The sequence below is a fragment of the Desmodus rotundus genome, chromosome 8 (genome assembly GCF_022682495.2).
Source record: "Desmodus rotundus isolate HL8 chromosome 8, HLdesRot8A.1, whole genome shotgun sequence".
NCBI lineage: Eukaryota > Metazoa > Chordata > Mammalia > Chiroptera > Phyllostomidae > Desmodus > Desmodus rotundus.
This window is the reverse complement of record NC_071394.1, coordinates 45,032,091-45,053,132: the sequence shown is the minus strand read 5'-3', so window position 1 is coordinate 45,053,132 and position 21,042 is coordinate 45,032,091. Positions and strand designations below refer to the sequence as shown.

The 21,042-nt window shown below is 41.0% G+C and overlaps 1 protein-coding gene and 1 pseudogene across 1 annotated transcript in view; one reads left to right on the top strand and one right to left on the bottom strand.

Moving 5' to 3' along the window:
- The window catches only part of BPNT2 (3'(2'), 5'-bisphosphate nucleotidase 2), a 33,388-nt gene extending 31,422 nt beyond the window's left edge, over positions 1 to 1,966 (bottom strand). The window contains exon 1 of the mRNA XM_045181512.3: positions 1,302 to 1,966. Coding sequence (XP_045037447.1) covers positions 1,302 to 1,688 — 387 coding nt within the window. The 5' untranslated portion in view covers positions 1,689 to 1,966. The remainder of the gene's footprint in view (positions 1 to 1,301) is intronic.
- The window catches only part of LOC123477833 (S1 RNA-binding domain-containing protein 1-like), a 93,797-nt pseudogene continuing 74,593 nt past the window's right edge, over positions 1,839 to 21,042 (top strand).

The following is a 21,042-nucleotide window of genomic DNA, read 5'->3' as shown; positions in this document are numbered from 1 at the left end:
AGACTTCCCATCTGTAGAGTGGGCATAAATAAAATTTACTTATGAAGTTGCTGTGAGGATCAAATAAAGTCCTGTGTGGCCAGTATTTGGGTACCTGGAATACACTCAATAAATTGTTACTATTGTTCCTGTTACAACTATTATACATCAACCTCTTTGAAACTCTTGTTTATTCAAAAAATCTAGGGAAGAATGCTGTATTTTGGAGGAGAGATGCAAACACATTATTAGTCTTGATAAATCAGGGTAGGGCAAAAGAAAAGTGAAAATGTGTGTTTTGTTTGAGAATTCTTGTATCAACTACATCTGGTATTCAGCAGCTAATAATATGAAATTCAATACTCCTTGCCACTGCAAAAAAAAGAGAGAGAGAGAGAGAGAAAGAGGAAGGAAAAAAACCACACAGGAATAATAAGACAGACCAGAAGAAGGGTTACTCATGATATATAATTCTACAATGACAATGCTCTCCTAACTCACGCAAGAACAGTATTAAGGTCAAATATCTTCCAAAGAAGGCCAGAGTTAGATTTCAGTTTATCTAATTAATTAAATCCACTGGAACAATTTTTCTTCGGAGTAGTTAAAATGTCTGAATTTCCCTAAGAAAATATCAATTCCTCACCAGAAATCTACCCAAAGGCAAGTATTTTTCAATTTTCATTTTATGGGGAAATAACGGATAGACGATTGAAATGAAGTTGCTGAGCAATACACTTTCAAACACTTCCTTGAAGGGCCCCCAAATATGTGCTATTAAGAGGTTCCTTATAATTACAACTACAGTTAATTCATAAGCATCCACCCCACAGACAGGCCAGGCAGCAACGCCTCCAGTTGCTGGCCTTCAGTTGGCTCCTGGTACACCAGGAGCCAACTGAGCCAACTGAATCGTGCAGTCACGAACGTCCCAGTAATTAAATCAATGAAGGCCGGAGGACTTTGTGGGTTCTAGTACAATCCCTTTCATTTTACAGAAGAGCTTAACCTTAGCATTTTATTGTGAAAGCTTTCCCAAACCCAAAGCTCATGATCCCAGGAGCATATGCAACTCACACACTCCAGCAGGGACCAGGGGACATGGGCCCTGGTTCAGACTGCCTGCAATCTCACCTAGCTCTTCCAACTAACCGTCTGTGTGACCTTCAACACCTAAAGTTCGGCGACTCAATATCCATCCAAATCTGTAAAATGGGAGCCAGAACCCCGAGACCTGGGGCGGTTGGGAAGTCTCCGTGATGAGCCACGTTCCAAGGCTCCCGTGATCCCAGGCCGGGGCGCCCCGCGCTCGCGGCACCCACCTGCACGTTAGGGAAGGCGGTCTTGAGTAGGTAGTACATCTTGCGGTTGGACAGTACGTCCCCACTGGTCATCTTGTCGTCGGCTCCCTCGCGCGTCTTCCCCTTGGACTTCTCCTCGAGGACGTTGCTTTCGCGGACGCGCCTCACTTCGTCGCCACCGCGGACGGCAGCCAGCACGGACACGGCCAGCATCTCGCGCAGGTCCACGGTGCCGCCGTCGGCCGCGGCCACGGGTCCCGCCGCGCCACCGCCAGGCTCGCTGCCCAGGCCGAAGAGACTGAAGCGGCCGGCCAGGAAGCCCGAATAGAGGTGGTAAAGGACGCCGAGCCCCAGCAGGCAGAACACGGCCACCCCCAGTGGGGACAGGCGGATGCCCATGGGGGCCATGGCGCCAGAGGCTGGGCGCTCCGGACGGCGGCCTTCAGAGGCCTCTCCGCGCACGCCGCCGCCGCCGCGCTCCCGGACCAGGCGCCGTGCAAACTACACCGGCGCCCGCTCCCCGGCGCCCGCACGCTCCATAGCTCCTTCCGGGAGCAGATGAGCCGCGCCGCGAAGCACACCTTCGCAGTCCCGCGCGCCCAACTCCCCTGGGCGGCACAGCCCCGACTCCACAGCAGACCAGCGGGTCTCCAGTCCACGTTAGCCAACTGCCGGGAGGTGAAAGGGTAGCGTGGGTGTGTATCCGGGTTACGCATGGGGGCGGGGTGAGAGTAAGGGGCGGGGCGAGAGAGACTCCTCCCTTGGGGCGGGGCGGACGGCTACGTGCTCGTATAGGTGTTGGACTGGCTGCCTGTTTTCGTCGGGGTCCCGCGGTATTTCGGTTTTCGAATCACTTCTGGATGTGGCGAAGCTACTTTCCACGCAGGAAAGGATAATGAGTGCCTTGTGAAAATGTAATCTACCTTTGAAAGCTAATGTATGGCTGAAATAAAGCCATGTTGACAACCTTGACTGTTGAAGAACGAAGGGAAATAAGTCATTTTAAGAGAGATCTGTAAGCTTTTTTCTTCAGCGCTTGCCTTTTTAAATCGCCTCTGTGCTCTTGCAGGCAGAACAGGAGGTGAGACGTGACTGGAGGAATTTTACTTCTTTATTCTGTTGGCATCGCTTGTCGTAATCTAAATTCATATGCATTTATATCGGTATGCATAGATATCACGAGTTACCTCCACCTGACAGTATAAACCATCCTCTATGTCAGTGATTTTTAACCTTTTGCATTGTGTGGCACACCAAAAAATGTATTTTTTGCCGATCTGATCTCCCCAAAAGTATAATTTTGATTCATTCACCTCGAACGGCTATCATTTGTTGGCTGTTGTCTTTTTTTTTTTTTAATTTGACAGTCGAAGGGAAAAGAGGTCAGTGCCCCTGACTACTCAAGTACTGCATGTTTTAAAAATATTTGCAGGCCACCAGTGGTCTGGGGCACACCAGGTGAAAATCACTGCTTTATATAGCTGAAAAACATGCCCTGATGCTGGGCTTTCATAATGAAAAAACACTGCAGCCTCTTTTCGCATCCAACGATACTTATACTTCCTCCTAGAGGTTGAGGAAGGAGAGGAATTGCCTGAGCAAGAACATTTAATATCAAGGTTGTCCCAGGATGTTCATTCAACCTAGAATAGATAATCTTTGAGTCAACATAGGTTTTCTAAATGTACTTACAGAAACATTTAATAGAAATGACTCCCTTCTACTATGCCACTGATCTTAGCAAGAATAGTACATACTTAAATTTTAACTCATATTATAATTAGTATTGATAAGTTTATCTTCCATCTTAAAAGTGAATGTTAAGAGGTGCAGTATCATTCCAAAATGTTAGAATATTTATATAAAATGAACTTAAAATGCAGCCTATTTTACTGTTAACAGCCAAAAGTCACTGGTTGTAAGTGGGTTTTAATATTAACGACCTTCAAACCTGCAAGTATACAGAATGGATTCTGAACTTCTATTGCTAAGCAAGTCATTAGAGACAGCCTGACCTTTACCACTTCCTTAGAATTCAGGGCATCTGTAGAATTTGCATATGGTTATACAGATAAATAAACACATGGTTATACAGATATAATAAACAAAGACTATTGATTGCTTGGTTTCCCTGCCAGAAATCTGTAAACAGCTTAAAAATAATCACAGCACAAAATCCAGTACAAATACAAATGAATGAACACTCACTGGAATGCTGGCAGCACCAGATCTTAGGAAACTGGTACTGTCCTTCTCGGCTTTGGGAGCATCTTCAAAATTAAACAAAGCTCCTTTAAGAAGGAATCTGGAAGTGAAAGTCACTAAATCCAAGGATAAATATAAGGATTAAGGGTTGAAATATAAAGGCATAAGTTCAAAAGAACCACCTGAAACCACACTATGAGACCTACGAAACGTATGAGTTGGGGAGTATTTATGAAAATACAAGAAGCATCATTGAAAAACCTGGCTGAGGTTTGTAAAACTAAACTGAATATTGTTTTCCAAGGCTATTAGGAAGAAATCTTCAGCCTTGGTCACTGTGACGCTATACAAAACATCAGTGAGACAACTAGAGAGATACTAAAACTCTGGAGCATTAACACTACAATAACGGGATTTAAGAATTGAGGGAGAAAATGCCAAGGCATATGAGAAGAATGAGAGTGAGTTTTAAGATCATAGTTTTAAGAGGTACTCTAGTACTCAGATAATAATTGATAAAAGGTAGCATGTAGCCCTGGTTGGTGTGGCTCAGTTGGTTGGAGCATCATCCTGTAAACTGAAGGTCTCAGGTTCAACTGCTGGTCAGGACACATGCCTGGCTTGCAGATTTGGTTTGTGGTCAGGAGCATATGAGGGCAACAGATGGATGTTTCTCTCTCCCATTGATGTTTTTCCTCCTCTCTCTCCCTCCCTTCCCCTCTCTCTAGGATCAACAAGCATGTCCTTGGGTGAGGATTATTAACAATTTCATATCAAGAAGAAAAAGTTTAATTAATTACATGTGGGACAGTGATATTGTGTTAAAATCTCCATAGGAATTTGGAAGAAATTTGCTTTTTCAGCAACAAGTTCTTAGAACCTTCAAAAATGTATTTATACTCATGAAAATTATATGAAAGTAAAAGTAAAATAATTTGTGAATGTGTGGTTCGCGAATTGAAGCAAACTGGTCTTTCAAAAATAATCTTTTCTCTAGTTGTTGAAAGAGATGAGGACAACCTAATATTTCTTCTGTGTAAATACTGATAGCAACAGAAATTGACATACAGTAGAAACTTCTTTAACTACCTTCCACTGAGCTGGCTTGCCAGACACTGCCCCCACCATTTGGGTTCTCACGCCTAGTAAGGTCAGGTGCTCTCGGAACACCTGCCCCTTTTCAGTGTCACTAGTCAAACTTTATATACTTTTTGAGTTAGTTTTATTTCAACTTCATTTTGCCATTGTGGTTATTATTATAAATACATATAAGTTAAATATTATGTAAAACAACCAAATATGAGTATAAATATAAAGCTGGAAGCTTTAGATGACTTGATAAAGGCGAGTTGCTAAAAACAAAAATTGCCATCAAATTAGGTTTGGAGCAAACGTTTTTGCTGATTGTGAAGAAAAAGAATCAAAAGTTCAAACCGATGCTGAAAGCAAATTGCTTGACTTGAAACAACTCAAGCTGGTCATCCTAAATGATGTATTACTTATATGGTTGAAATAGATGAATGAATAAAAAGATAAAGAAGGTGTAGTATATATACAATGGAATATTATTCAGCCATAAAAAAGAATGAAATCTTGCTATTTGTGACAACATGAGTGGACCTTGAGGTCATTATACTAAGTGAAAAAAAAAAGAGACAGAGAAGGACAAATACCATATAATCTCACTTACTAAATGGAAGCTAGAAAAACAAAATAAATGAATAAAACAAAACAGATACAGACCCATAGATATAGCAAACCAGTTGATGATTGTCAAGTAGGAGTATGGAGAATGGGAATAAAAAATTTTTAATGTCACATATTGAATAATTCCACTTATATTAACATCCAGAATAAGTCAATCCACAGAGAACAAAGTAGATTAGTGGCTGCAAGGGGCTGGTGGGTGGGGGGATGGGAAGTGACTGCTAATTCACCCAGAGCTTCTTTGTGAGGTGATGAAATGTTCTGAAAATAGACAGTGTTTATGGGGAAAAAATGAACTGCAAGTAGTGAATATGCTCAGACAAAGGTCCTTGGCTTATACTAAGTCAAATGATAATATATGGACATCTTTTACATGTTTAAGATGTCTAGGTTTTCTATAATTTCCCATATTAATTGTGTTCTTTCAATTAACTGACCCACTCTAGTCCTGATTGCACCCAACAAAGGGCCTCTCCTAAATGGGTTTTGCTACCTTTCTACAAATACCATCTTTCCTTACACTCTCCATTATATGTGAAATAATAGTACCCATTAATGGAATTATTAACATCGTAAATGATGAGGATATTTTGGTTTATCTGAATAACTCCTAACCCCAAACTTTACCTTGGAGAACTGTGTGTGTGTGTGTGTGTGTGTGTGTGAGAGAGAGAGAGAGAGAGAGAGAGAGAGAGAGAGAGAGAATCTGCCAGTTAGTTTCCTTGTACTTGTTTCTCCAAGTGCTTTAGGGAGACAATATAATTAATTAAAGATTCAATGAACTGATGGCATTTCTTCATGTTTAAATACCAACTTCCAAGAAGAGTAGTATTTATAACCTTCGCTTAAATGAGTTAATCCTATAAACACAATAATTCTATATTTTAATAGACCAGTCATATGGTATTTGGTTCTGTCATTATAGTTGTATCTTTGGCAGCACATACAATTTGGGGGACAGTGGCTTTCATATGTTAAGATTGTGGATGTTCTATTTCTAATATATGATCTACATTCATTCTTAAAATTATTTTCCCCCAAGATTTAGAAATATTCAACTAAATGGGTAATTTTTTTCAATTAATATAAATAATTACTTTAGCATTATAAAGTTTTACTGTGGCCCTGGTCTTAGCAACAAGAATAGTGAATACTTATTAAATAGAGGCAATGTCATAGGCACATACAATAGAAAACTACATATAATTTTCACCCTTTGAAATTATGGTCACTCCGAGCTATATGACTAACTTGAACTCAGAGAGGTATTTTACATGTCTTTATATCCTCTGACATAACTCAGATCCTTTTTCATATGCAAACTCAGTAAATGCTTATTGAACTGGACTTTCAAAACTAGTTTTAACAAAATTTTGTCTATGATATAAAGGGTTTTTAAAAATATTGAACTTAACAAATACATTAAAGACCCAACATTTATTTTGTGTGTTCAAAACATTTGTTTCACAAACGTGTAAGTTGGCTGAAATAAATATTTGCATTGCAGCCATGAAGATGTCAAATATTTGTTAATTTTTGTGTGTGCTTTTTATTCCATTCAATGCTTGACAAAGCATCAATTAATTCAGTCAATAATGTAAAATTTTCCACTTTTTATTCTCTAAATGGTATGAATTCATATTACACATTTTGAACACTATCTACCTTAAACCCAAGTTAAAATTATCTTCTTAAAACTCCATTAGGTTAAAAAAAATATAGCATAGTATCTAAAATTTTCTAGTCTTCAAAGAATAACATTTGAATGGATTCATCAACCATGAGTAGAGTATGTCGTCTATGCAATAATGTTCATAATTTACAGTTGACCCTTAAACAGCATGCGTTTGAACTGTGTGTGTTCATTTATATGTGGATTTTTTCAACACATCTATTGGGAATTTGGGGGGGGATTTGTGACAATTAAAAACCTGGCAGATGAATCGTATTGTTTTCTTAATAATATTTTCTTTTCTCTAGCTTACTTTATTATAAAAATTAAGTATATAATAATTATAACATACAAAATATATATTAATCTACTGTCTTATGCTATCAGTAAGGCTTTCAGTCAACAGTAGGCTATTAGAAAAATTTTGGAGCCCTGGCTGGTGTGGCTCAGTGGATTGAGCACTGGCCTGCAAAGCAAAGGATCACTGGTTTGATTCCCAGTCAGGGCACATGCCTGGGTTGTGGGCCAGGTCCCCAGTAGGGGGCACGTGAGAGGCAGCCGTGCATTGATGTTTCTTTCTCCCTCTTTCTCCCTCCCTTACCCTGTCTCTAAAAATAAATAAAATCTAAAAAAAGAAAAGTTTTTGGAGAGTCAAATGTGGATTTTTGACTGCAAGGGGGTTGTTCAAGGGTCACCGTATGTTATAGAAGGGCTCCGACATAATACATACGCTGGTGCACAGATTCGGGTATTGTGTAAGCCACGCCATTTTGCCCAGAATATAAAAACTCAATATATTTAGTAATATCTTAGCAAGTGTTTCTCAAATTTTTGCCAATAAAAGATAACAAAAAAAATTTTACGTGTAGGCATAACAAAGGAAAACTTCACTAAACAATGTTTACCCTTACAGCATGAAATATACTTTTATATTTTATACTCTCCAAGTTCGGGAGAGTATTCTCTGAGTCTGTTTCTGCTTGTCTGTATAGTATAGACACACCCTTTTCAAGGATGTTGTATTTGCAAGAATGTTTGCTATACAAACATCCTTGAATGACAAGAGGTGGTATCTCCCTCCAGAGGTAAGGACACAGGTCTCGTGTATATCAGGCAAACTTAACACAATTATAGAAGATGGAAGGGCCCTATGCTCAAAGTTCTTCTCCGGTAGTGCAAGCCACTGCGTGCATGAGTCTCAACCCTTTTACACCCTGTGGGAACTGGGACTTGAGAACCAGATGCAAATGCTGACACCGTGAATGCCACAGTTGCCTTGTCTCAGCCAGGATCCTCGTGTCTTCTGCCAACATCCGCAAAACTGACGGGTTAACATGTCAGCTGCAGGCAGGGTAAAATCTCAGACCCTTCAGAGCTCTTGTCAGTCACGATGCCCATATCATCAATTAAGTCATAAAGCCAACTTTCCCAATTTGTTTCTTCATCTTAATTGCAAACCAAATAGAAAATATATATATTTTTGCAGCGTCAACTTACTAATACCTTATTACACAACCAGGTCTTCTAGAAGCACATATTCTTTCAGCAGAATGCTGTCTCTCCCTCATCTGTCTTTACGCATGAGCACGATTCAGTTGGAGCACCTCCTGCCTGTCCTTGAGGTGTTCATAGTTAGAAAAGACAAAAGACACCCAGACTACTTTAGGTGATGAGGGCTTATTTAAGAATACAGGTGGTAATCGAGAACCCTGGGATCATACTCAGCAACTTAGAGTCATTCCGTGCTTCTAAAACTGTCGTGTTCAGCAGACTGTGATGTGCTTCAAGATGACTCATTGCCATACTGACTACAAAGCAACTGCAGTGACCCATTTTTTCTTTCCTGTCTCATGTTCACACCACCACTAGGAGCTCTGATTGGGTCACTCGTACGGGCAGTGTTTCACCCCGAGTATTAGTGTCATGCTGTAGTTCTTACATACACCTACGTGGGTGTCTTTGGCTCTGGCCGAGTCATTTCAGCCAGGGTGGCAGGGTTACTTTCATTTGAATTCTCTACACACAGAAAAAGCCATAGCTACTGAGGAGGAATAGCCTGCTGTTGTTTTCCTTTGAAGAGGTCCAGGGCAGATACAGCCATCATTGTCCCATCTATTTGAGTCCCTCAAGTAACATCTTAACATCTTCATACCTAATGACAAAGCTAGAAACACCTGCCAGGAGAACAACAAACCAGCAAATTCTAGAGGTTAGAGCACTAGAGAGATAATTCAGCTCCATCTCTTGACTTTATTGGTGAGTAAACTGAGTTCTCCAGAGCTGGATCAGGAACCGTGGTCTCCCACTTTCTGCTCGACATAATTGCCACCTCATGCTTGGGTACGGGCAACATAACCCTCCTTGGGAAGGCAGCGGGAGTGCTGGCTTGGGCTTTCAGCTCCTGCCAGGTGTCTGTTCCATGGTGTGGCACGTTCTCTCTCTCTCTCTCTCTCTCTCAATTGAATCACTTCAGATTTGCATATGATCTGATTCACATTGCATTTTTAATTTTCCTCACTTCTTGAATGCTTCTGAAGGACACCACTTAATTTTAAATATTCTTTCATTTCTACTTCATGAATGACTTATTACCGTGAACAACCCTGAGAAACAAATTCCCAGGTTTTATATGCTGAACGTTTTTCAATCCTGGTCTCAGATCACCATCTCCAGGTGGCTTCCTGACCAAAGAATAGGCTCCCTGCTTTATGTGTATGCTCCCATAGCAAACAGTGCTTGTGTGTATCCCATGATATTGTCACTGCCTGAATACCTGGCTGCCTCCCATATTGGACTTGTGAGCTCTTTAAGGGCAAGACCCACATCTTATGCTGGTGTGGTATCCCAGAACCTGGCACTATTCTTGACCCATGTTCAAAAAGTGGTTTATATTGCATTTTGTTCACCCACCATATCTACAATGCCATTGCCTATCCCCCATACTCTTCTGAACCTCGTTCGTTACTACTTATCTCTTCTTACTCCATAGGTTAATAGAATAAGTGTAACAACCTTTCAGACACAAAACCTTATCAAAGTCTGTCTAGCCAAAGGTAATAGGAAGAAAAGGAGCTAGAGATTACTATGTACATTTAGTTTCAACTGTGCATTTCTTTCTCTTTAAGCTCAGACTTCTGTCATTCAGCCTCTGAAAAGATATCAATGATAGTGCCATATCTTTGGCAATATGGAGTAAATATGTATTTGATATGCATGGAGCAAGTCAACAAAGATAGTGAGTCCAGTTGATGGCTCCTAGTAAGTGGGCAAAGGGGAGATGGATTTTAATGATTCCTGATTCTTCAGGATACCTGGTAGGAAATGATCAGAAAAGTGCAATTACTGTAGATTAAGAACAAGAAGCCCTTGGGGACATTCATATGTCTATGCTCACATCCCTCTTCAGACTGAAGAAAGGGACCAAGTGTGCAGAGGGCAGGGCTCGGAGGAGGGAGCTGACTGCGGGAAACCCTTCTATAGTATGATTGTGGGACTGCTGGCCTGATTGTGGGACTCTAGATAGCAGACAAAATTCAGCACATAGAACAGTTACAATTTGTGAATTTTATTGTATATAGATTATACCTCAAACTGATTTTTTAGAGGGAAGGAAGGAAGGGGAAGAAACCAAGTCAAGAAATAGATTCCACATATACTGTTAATGAAACTCCCTGGAGAAAAAATCGGGTAGAGGGGCGGAGCTGACATCCACATTTCTGCCAAGATCATGATATGCTATGACTGCATGTCCCAACAAGATGATCCTAGTGTAATGTTTTAAGAAGATAAGAAATGCCTTCTCTTCCTATCTAGCACAGTCTGCAGGCCCATTCTCCCCACTGACTTGTACAGGTAGAAATAAATACCAAATAAGGGAGAAAAGACAACCTTTCCACTAGTCCAACTAGAATGCAGATGACTAGGGAACAGTGAGCTGACGTACCTCTTGAAGGAGTACGTGGCAAATGTGCATAAATAATCAGGATCAACTAAGTTCCCAGCCTGGCTGGATTTGTGACCTAAGGTCCTTCAAAGAATGACCTGGATAAGGAACAGTAGAGTGACATTTAAAAGTGAAGTCACATGTGGACGTCAACCACAGCAAGGCTGCAATAGAAAGAGGGGTGAATGCACACTTCCTAAACTAGAGCAATTAAGGCAGGTTTCAGTCAACGCTGAGGTGTCCCAGAAAGGGATCCTGCCTCTGTGGCTGAAGAAAGAACAAAGATGCAAAAGAAAAGACAAATGTTTTGTTTTCCCTTAATAACAGTTGGAGATTGTCAACAATGGGTGCTTCCTTTGTTTGCCGAAGCTGTTTTCCCTTCTGCTGTGCACCCTGCTGCCCTTCTCTGCCCGGCCAAGTCTAATCAGTCCTCCGAGCCCGTGAAGTTGGCCCTCTCCCCACACCAGCCGACTCTCATCAGCCCGTTCTCTGAATGTCTGTTGTGCTGCGAACATTTACTGTTCAGTTTAGCACTGCATTGTTTCCTAATTATTTTTGCACAATATTCATTATACTCCACCGACATGACCTAGTCTCATGCAATCAAAGAAACACAGTCTGGCAGCCAAAAGATCGTTTTCCTCAAATGCTCATTCTTTACTTGCATTTCTCATACACTGTGAAGCCACACTTTTCTATGTACTTTCCTCAGACACTTGGTACATATTGTGTCCCCTAGGCTAGTTTGGTTGAGGAAGGCCCTTTCTTAAGGACAAGAGACTCAGGGTCAGGCTGCCATGACCCATTGGACCTTGGACTGGCTGAGACTGGGAGGCTTCTTGGATTTGCACACCAAGTTATCCTGCAGGGAGGGGCAGGCTGCCCCCTGCTTCCTTTCCTCATGCCCTCTCCCTTTTCAAGGCTTTTGTTTTTGGCCTCTGGGCCACTGTCCTGTGGTTATTGGGGAATTCTCGATGACCAAGGATGACATCACCTTCCACCACTTCCCTCCAGGGGCCCTGGCCTCAAAACCAGCTCCCCACCCCTGTTTACATTGCCCGGCCTGACCAGCCTAACTGGTCAGTGCCACTGGCACAGGTTTGCTTTTCACTAAATGTGTTTTAAATTTAAGTTATTTGTTTTATTTATTGGAATGATTAGTTAGTTCTCAAGCTTGTAATCTAGTCTTTCTTTATAACTTCCTCAGCACCTGGCACAGACCTGCCCAGATGACTGATTACACAATGCCTTATGCCCGGGAAAACAGAGAGGGGCAATGCCCAGTTTGCATTAACCGTATGTAACAGGGCTGTTTAAACTGGGATAGTGTTAAAAAATTAAAAAGTCATACAAGCATAAAACAGCCATAAGCCAAAACTCGTGAGCTGCGGCATGTGGTGATTGTCCCTGTAACCCCAAGGTGATCCATTTCATATTCAGGTCATTTTAACCAGGCCCGATGTCCATCCTGCCACACCTAAATGCCATTATCAGTTCTTCATGGCTGGCATCCACTTGGATGTTTGGAGCACATGGCATATCAGTTGTTAAATATTTTAAATGTCATCACCATTTAGAATGTTCTTTCTTTTATGAAACCAAAATTTATAACTTAGCCCATTAGTTCTAATCTCCTCTCTTTGAACTATGCAAAGGCAATTTAATTCTCCAACACATAGTAGGCACACATAGCACCCACTCAAATATTTGAAGATGGCTATTTGGTGAAGTCACTGCTAAGCAGGAAATAAAGCTTTAGGCAAAGTAAGATTTTGAAAATACTGTTATAGCTTAATTAATAAATTAAATCTACAAAACCCCCAAAACTCCAAAAAATAGAAGAAGATGTAAATGTATACTTATTGATCTTTTAACTTAGAAATAATTTTCTTAGATTAAAACACATTGGAAAAAATAGAGGAGTTTAAAGTTTTTAAGTACACTAAAATTTAAAGCTTCTATTGATAGAATAATGAATAATAACAAAGTCAAAGAAATATTTGGCATAATTATGTCATACAAATCAATAGGGAAAACACTAAGACAAATTGGCCAAATTATGTAAAAAATAATTCACAAGTGTGGAAATATAAGTGGTTAATAAACTTGGAAAAATGGTCAACCTCACTAATAATCGGATATACAGATTAAACAAAACAAGATGCCAAATGCTAAAGGTTTGATAAAACATGGGTTCTTAGGCATTTCCCAGCGGCAGAAAAATATTAAAAAACGATTTAACATATGTATGAAGAGACTATGCATGTAGATAGTGCTCTGATTAAGTGAATTGAAAAAAGGCTTCTGCACACAAATATATATATATTCCAATGCTATTTACGATGTGGAAAACTTGGAAGCTTTCTAAATCTTCAGCAGCAAGTGAGTAAGAGAGCATTTCTAATAGACCATCTTTCTTCCCACTCACCTTCAGCTCAGAGGACCAAAAAGCTGCAGTTGATGAAGAAACCAGCAAAGCCAGCTGCTTCAAGGGTGAGAGTCGCAGCACAGAGACGCCTTCCGCAGGCTCCTGTGGGAAGGGGTGTGCCAGAAGGAAGGGAATGAGGATGACTGTACAGCTGGGCAGTCCCCTTTAAAGAAAGTGAAGACGGAAACACGTCCTCAGAAACCTGTCAGCTTTGTGGTAAATGCCAATAATCCAATGAGGAGGTGGAAATGAACTAGGACATATGTAGTGCAGGTTTTATCTGAGAGAACTAATATTGAATTTTGGAGTTTGAGCCAACATCATTCATCTCTTTAGTGATGATAACACGATTCCCTTCATTGTATATTATTGAAAAGAGCTCATTGATAATTGTGGCACTAATCATTTGAGAGGAGTTTAACAAACCCTTGAGAAGCTATGGGCTGTGGCAAAGATTTGTAATACAATCCAGAAAGTTGAGAAGGAGGGGAAGATGTGTGAATGCTTGTTAAGAGCCTTGCTGAACTGCAAAACCTTTGAAGAACTAGAAAGTGTCACCTCCATATACAAGGGAATATCCCCCAAAAGCCTCAATTATCTTCTGGAGGGCAAGACCCTTGTAGTACAGGCTTCCGCCACTAGGTGAGTGTTTTAGGAACCCATCTGTATTAGAGCACCAGCTGGTGTTGTTGTGAGAGGCTGCATCTGTCTTCAGTGAATTTTTTCGAAGACTCTCTCAGTGCGTTTGCCCATTTTGTGATGGGTGATTAACAAGCACACCTGCCCACACTGCGTGCTGAATGTCCAGCAGCTTTTGACCAAAACCAGCATGACCCCCATGCCTTACCCTCCCTTTTCACCCAATCTCATCCCAAGTGACTTCTTTTTTGTTTCTCTGAGTGAAAAGCCCTCAAAGGGAAACAGTTTGCTGATGTGGAAGAGGCGAGACAAAACATGGCAGAAGCACTAAAAGGCATCAAAAGTGACGAGTTCAAAAACTTTTTTTGAGCAGTGGAAAAAAATGTCTCGATAGATGTATTATGTCAAATGGAGAGTACTTTGAAGGTGACTTGAGTTTAATCATGTAGGACTAAACCCACAATTTTTTAGTAAATACATTCTGTTTTTTTTTAGGTCCCCCCTCCTTGTCAAACTGGGAGCAAAGGCACCAAAGCCCAGAGAGAAAGGCAGTTTAGATTAGAGGAAGCAGTCAAGACACTGCTTGAGAATCCACTGAAACTCACTGCTGTCTTATATTCAACCCAAGGTAAAAGGGCTTCGACGCTCCAGGACGTGAAACAGGAGTGCAGCACACTTTAGCAGGCGTGATTGCTGAAGACAGACATACATGTGACTTCAAAAGGAAACTGTGCCCAAATACATATATTTCTATTCCATCATCTCTGGCAAGGTGTTCTTTAAGAAAGTAAATGAGAAAGATGTTGACAAGTTTCACCTCTACCAGAATTTTTTCATGCAACACAAAAACCATCCAACATAATCAGATTCTGACAATTAACTGCAGAGAAAACTTGAATATACTACAGTCAAGGTCAACATTCTTGTTGGAGTTAAGAATGAATTCTCCCATGACTAGCGTGGCTTAGTTGGTTGGATGTTGTCCCGCAAACCGAAAGGTCGCTGGTTTGATTTCCATCAGGGCACTTGCTGGGTTGTGGGTTTGGTCCCCCATTGGGGTGCGGACAACAGAAAATGATCCATGTTTCCCTCCCTCTCTTTTTCCCTCCTTTCCCCTCTCTCTAAAAATAAATAAATGAAATCTTTTTTTTTTTTAAGAGTGAATTCTGTAGGTGGTGCATCCAAAACAAGTAGGGACCATGTCACATTGCAAAGTGGAAGTTAATGAAGATCTTATGCAAGCCAATGGATGATTCTTTAAAATGCCTTATTTATCCTCTCCTGTAGAGAATTCGGAGCCAAACTAACAGTAGATGCAGAGAAGGAGTCAGTAATGATGTTTGGATGGAAACTTTGTCAGCTCCTCTTAACAAGCTTTGTTCCAGGGCTTGTGGATCTTGGTTACAAACATGTTTGCAAATTAGCTATAATTTCTCTTACCAGTCAGATGCATCATACTGATGTGGTTTGCTTGCACTGTGGACAGGCTTCAAAGAGGCAGAGAACATACAAAGGCTGTTGCTGGATTTCAACTGCAGCACAGTGGTGACTGGACATGGAACTGCTTGCCGGGGAACAGAAACTTCCTTTGCCGACATGGTCATGAAAAGTTACTTTGCATTACTGGACATTGTTCACTGTATGGTCAGTGAAGCAGGAGCATTAGCCTACAGTGTCAGCCCTGGAGCTGGCAAACAGATGCCAGGACTGGACTATAATTTGAGAAGTGCAGTTTCCATAGCAAGATGTATAGATCCATTAGCTGAGCTGGTGAAAATTGGGTGAAACATGTGGGAGGTGGACTGTATCAGCACGATGCCTCCCAGGCATTCCTCAAGACAACACCGGACAGTGTTGCAGAAGAGTGTGTCAGCTTTGTAGGAGTGGATAGTACCATCTGTTCAGAAGTTTTGTTAAGCCATATTGCGAGACTCAGTGCCAACTGAGCCAAAAATACTTGTAGTATTGAATGGCAAGAGAAAAATGGGCCCTTCATCAGAGAGAACAGCTGAAGAAAGTGAAAGGACTGGGCCCAAAATCCTTCCAACAGTGTGCTGGCTTCATCAGAATTAACCAGCATCATATTCAAAAATTTTGCCGTAGTAGGCAACTGAATCTGCAGACCCAAGTCAGGGAGTTGCTGTGACCTCTCCCGCAGGTGTTGAGGTCACGAATGAGAAGCAGGGCAAGAAGACCAAAACCGCAGCAAATGCTGTCCTGAAGCCAGATCCTTTGGACCCAACTTGTATTCACCTGGAATCGTGTGATGGAGCGACAAGGTTTTTATCATTCATTGAAGGAACACTGTGTGAAATTGAAAAGCCTGAAATACAACCAAGCAAAGTCATTCCTTGAAAAGGAAGGAATAGAGAAAACGGCAGAAAGATTGCAAACAACAGCCCTTACCTCACAGATCATCTTAGATGGTCCCAGCCAGCCTGAAAGCTTTGACTTTCAAACAGATTTTGATAAACTCAATTTTGAGAGAAGCATAGTCTGCTTGAAAGATTGGAGGCTTGGGACAATTCTTACAGGCAGAGTTGAGAAAGCCACTTTAGAATTTTTGTGGATATAGGAGTGGGGAAAGTAGGCCTGGTTCCCATGTGAAATATAACAGAGGCAAAACTTTCTAACATGAAGAAGAGAAGGAGTCTGGACCGGGCCCTGGAGAAAGAGTTGAAGTCCAAGTACGCAACACTGACCCCTGCCCGGCACCCGGATCTAGGATTACTCTGGAAATCATTCAGGTGTCGTAAGTGCCACGCTGAAGGCCAGACACTTATGTTACTTCTTCACTTCCACAGATTGGCAAGAATGCGTCAGATGTTTGTGACTTGTAGAGAGCAGATGAGAAAGAATTCACTTAACGTCAGAAGTATTTTCTGAACATTTCCTTATTTTTCTTTCTAAATAAATAGAAACTAATAGTTCGATTTCTTTTCCTCTTAGAGAAAACAACTAATAGGCATCCGTATGTAGCTTTGTGTAGTAATGATTTTCTGACAAAAATTTTATCTTTTGTAACTTACCTTTGATTCCTTTTGCATTTTGTATAAGAGATTATTTCACTTCTACTTGTCAACTTGTCAACTTGTCTTGCTGGACTTGTATGGAATTGTCTTCTTGATTTGAATTGTACAATGTTTAATTCTCCCTTTCTATAGATTTTTAAAAATCAGGACTTTGGGATTTGATTCTTGACCTTCCCTTGCCAAGCAAACCAAAAATATACCAATAAGACAGATCCAGATGTGTTTGTAACCGTCAAGTGGGTGGCTTAAAACATTTCTGAGACAGGTACATGTACCGATCACTTCAATAAAGTTTTGTGGCTAGTGAAAAAAATAGGTATAAAGGGCTTTGATTAGTGCCTATCTTACAGTCAGCACTAAGTAAAATTTAGTGTTTATACCAAGAATTTAATATTTATGTGTGTGAATGAGTAAATTATTCTTAATTTAACTTTAGCTTGTCTTGTATGGTTCCTTATTATTTTGGATCAAGGGGTCCCTGTAAATTCTACGTTTCTTGAATCTGGAAACCGTGGGCTTTTATCTTCCATAAATACCTACAGAAGTGCTGAGCACACAGTGTTCATTCCATAAATGCTTACTGATTAGTTTAATGTGCTAGAGGTGTTGAGTACTCCCCCTAGGAAAATCCTGCAGTCTACTGGGAGACCACTCCCTGTGGGTCTGTTGTACTTTGTACCTCTTTGGGGCATAGGCACTGACAGCTTCTGTTTTCAATTTCTTTTTCAGTGAAATTCGTATAATTGATCAGCCTGGAAAATAGCAATAGTGACTCCACTGGAGCAGAGGGCAGGTTTGTTTGCTGTCCAAATAGTACAGATAGTATCACCCTACAGGGTAAAAATTGGGTAGCGCTGCTGACAGCCCATTATAAAAGATCCAGGGATTTTTAAGCCCAGGGTTTCTCAACAGCGATGCAAACCACTGAGTCCTCATGAGATGTGAGGGACAGGTAGAACAGGAACATGAAGTGCAGGCTCCTTGCTGTGCCTTGGGCAATGAGCTCCTTGTCTCTGCTCCAGGAGTCTCAGTCTCCTGGTGAATCCATGACACGGTGGCAGGCTCACTTGGTAACTTGCAAGTAGTGTAAAACCTGAGACCCTTCACCATTCTTGACATGATGTTGGAAAGAAAAGCACATTGATTTAATTGCTCAGTTGTATATTTTTCCAACTCCATTTAGAGGCATGGAGAACTAAATAAACAATATATTCAATTTTAAATTTTCTAGGCACTGCGTGTTAGAGTTCTAGTTCCTTATGTTGCCTTTCAATATTATTATTATATGATTCTGACCTGGAGAACGGAACACAGTGGAAAAGATCAAATAATTTTCCTTTGAATTTTGCTCTTAAACATGAGGACTGAGCCTGGAGGCATATTTAGAATAGTTATCTAGCTACACAGCCTGGCGAATGTACGTGGTTGTGCATTTACCAGAGGGAAGATTCCAGGGAAGGTGAGATGCTTTAAGAAGAAAGGAGTTGTGTTATACTTGAAGCACAACAGGTTAGGTGGCCAGGGCGGTGAAGGTCCCATCAATCATGTAGTGTGATGAATATTACAGGAAGGATGTAAGGAAGAGTCTCAAAATGAAGTGAGGGGCTTCAAGGAACAGGTTTCTCACGCCATAGGAAAGAGCTAAGTGCAGCAAAATGACTTAGGCAGGCAGCTGAACTGGATAAATTCTAAGATTTCCTAGGAGTTTAAGAGGGCTTAATGAAAAACGACTGTTTATGTTGACTTAAGTTAATACATGTAATGTTGCTGTCCATATAATTAATATATTTTGCCCTGTGCCTTGATAAACAGAAGAGGTTCTTTCTGTTTGAATTTGCTTAATCCACTGACAGATGGTTTTGTTGACAAAGGCACAGCCTGTCTCTGACACCACATCTATATTTTATAACGATGAGGCCAAGGTGTTCGCTACACCATCAAAAGACTCTCATCGGTCTATCCATTCTCCAGCGAGGCAATAACAATCCTTAATTCTAGACAATATTATTAACAATTTTCTGCATGCCAGACAGTCTGCAAAGCCCTTTTCATGTCATACCCCATTTAATTCCCAGAACAAACCTATGAAGTTGGCACTACAGGACCCCATTTTACAGATGAGGACCTGGAGGTGCAGAATATAAGGTTGTTACCCCGTCACACAGAGTAAGCACCAGAGGGGAATTTGGGCGGTCTGAGTTCTATGCCAGTGTTCTTACCAACTGCACATTTAAAATACAGAATCAGATGTGGAGAGGAAAAAAAATCTAGCAAATTGTTAAGGAGGAATGAAATGTGGTAATTTTTCTAAGGTGTTAGAGGAAAACAGTCACATGTTTTTCCTATGATATCAAAATAACCCAACCGCTCTTTGTTCATTTCTGCACATTGTGATTTTAAAGCTGAGACTCTGTAGGTTATTTTTAAAAATGAAGTATTTCACAACACTAACACAATGGAAACATTTTTCCCTTTTAAAGGAAACTTTGTTTTTTTGCTGACACTCTTTTGAATTTGCTGCTCAATGGGAAAACAAGCAAATTTAAAAAGCTAGAGAGTTCTATCTGGAGTTCAAAACTTAAACACTTTTTTTAAACTTTATTTTTATTGTTGACACTATTACAGATGCCCCCATTCCCTCCCCGCCTCCCCTTCCTTCGGTCTGGCTACCAGCACATTGCTGTCTCTGTCTATGAGTTATACATACATATTCTTCGGCTGATCCCTTCCCCTTCTTTCCTCCAGTTCCCCCTGCCCTGTCCACTCTGACAGCTGTCAGTCTGTTCCGTGTGTCCATGCCTCTCTATTTTGCTCAGGTTCAGGGTTCAGTTACATGATATAACTACGCTACAGTTACATAATATTTTAGTTCTCTGAGAAGTAGGATGTGTGGCAGTTCTTTCTCAGACTGAAGACTCCAGGGTCGACGCTGCTGGGTTTCAGGGGTAATCCCTTCAGGCTTGGCAATAAGATAGTTAATTTTCGGATGACTGATTTTGTGACAAATAAATGATGAAGATCTGTTAAAAGTGGATTAAAAAATGGCAATGCTACTTTTCTAATGTGAAAAAGTCATTAAATAATGTTGGCTTTAAAAGGGGCACAACTTTCCATGAACTTAATGATGATTTCCAACCCACTGAAAAACTGTTAGGCCCACCTAGATGGTTTATAGTTGAGACGTGCGAACTGGAGCCAGACAGTAAGTATTTTAGACTTTCTACGCCACAGATAGTCATGCTGTGACTATTTAACTCTGTCCTTGTGGTGTGAAAGCAACCACAGACAATACATAAACCAATGCGTGTGGCTCTGTTCTGACACAACTTAATTTATGGACAGTGAATTTGATTTTCATACAGTTTCCCTTGTCACAAAATATGATTCTTTCCTTTGATTTTTTTTACCCATGTAAACATGTAAAACTCACCCTTAATGCACAGGCCATACAAAAATAGGCAGAGGGCTCAGCAAAACTGTGGTTTGTTGATCCAGGCTTACCCTAACCTCTGCCTGGCCACAGCGTGTGCATGAGCATTGCCCTTCGGCACCGGCCGGTGAGGTCTGTCCGACTGGTCCTGGCACATCTCCATCTCTTCTCTCTGCACCTCCTCTCCACCCCTGTGGAGTCTGCCCACAAATTACTAGCTTCCAGTCAGGAGAGCTTATTGTACGCAGCATGACCAACTGCTTTAACAACATAATTACCAAGTAAGGGTGCACTGTTACAGTGTTGTCATCTTTTCTGTACCTTTGTGTGTTATCTTCCTAGGACATGAATCAGGGATTGCTTCTGACTGGCCTTCAAGCCAGAGTGACTTCAAACTTCGGTGCATGGCTAGCAAAACCAGAATGCTCTATCTTTTCCCTGACCGAGAATCAAACAAGTGACCCTTTGGTTCAGAGGCCAGCACTCAATCCACTGAGCCACAACAGCCATCTACCCTCTGTTTTCTAAACAACAACCTATCATTTTAGTGGCATTTGATAAGTGGTCATTATCTAGATAAAAAAGCAAAAGAAAGATACCTGAACTTGAAATACCTTTATGCCAGGTATGAATCCTGGATGACACCTACACATAAAAAATATGTGTCCAGTGTCCGATCCAGACATCTCCACAGCAAAACATTCCA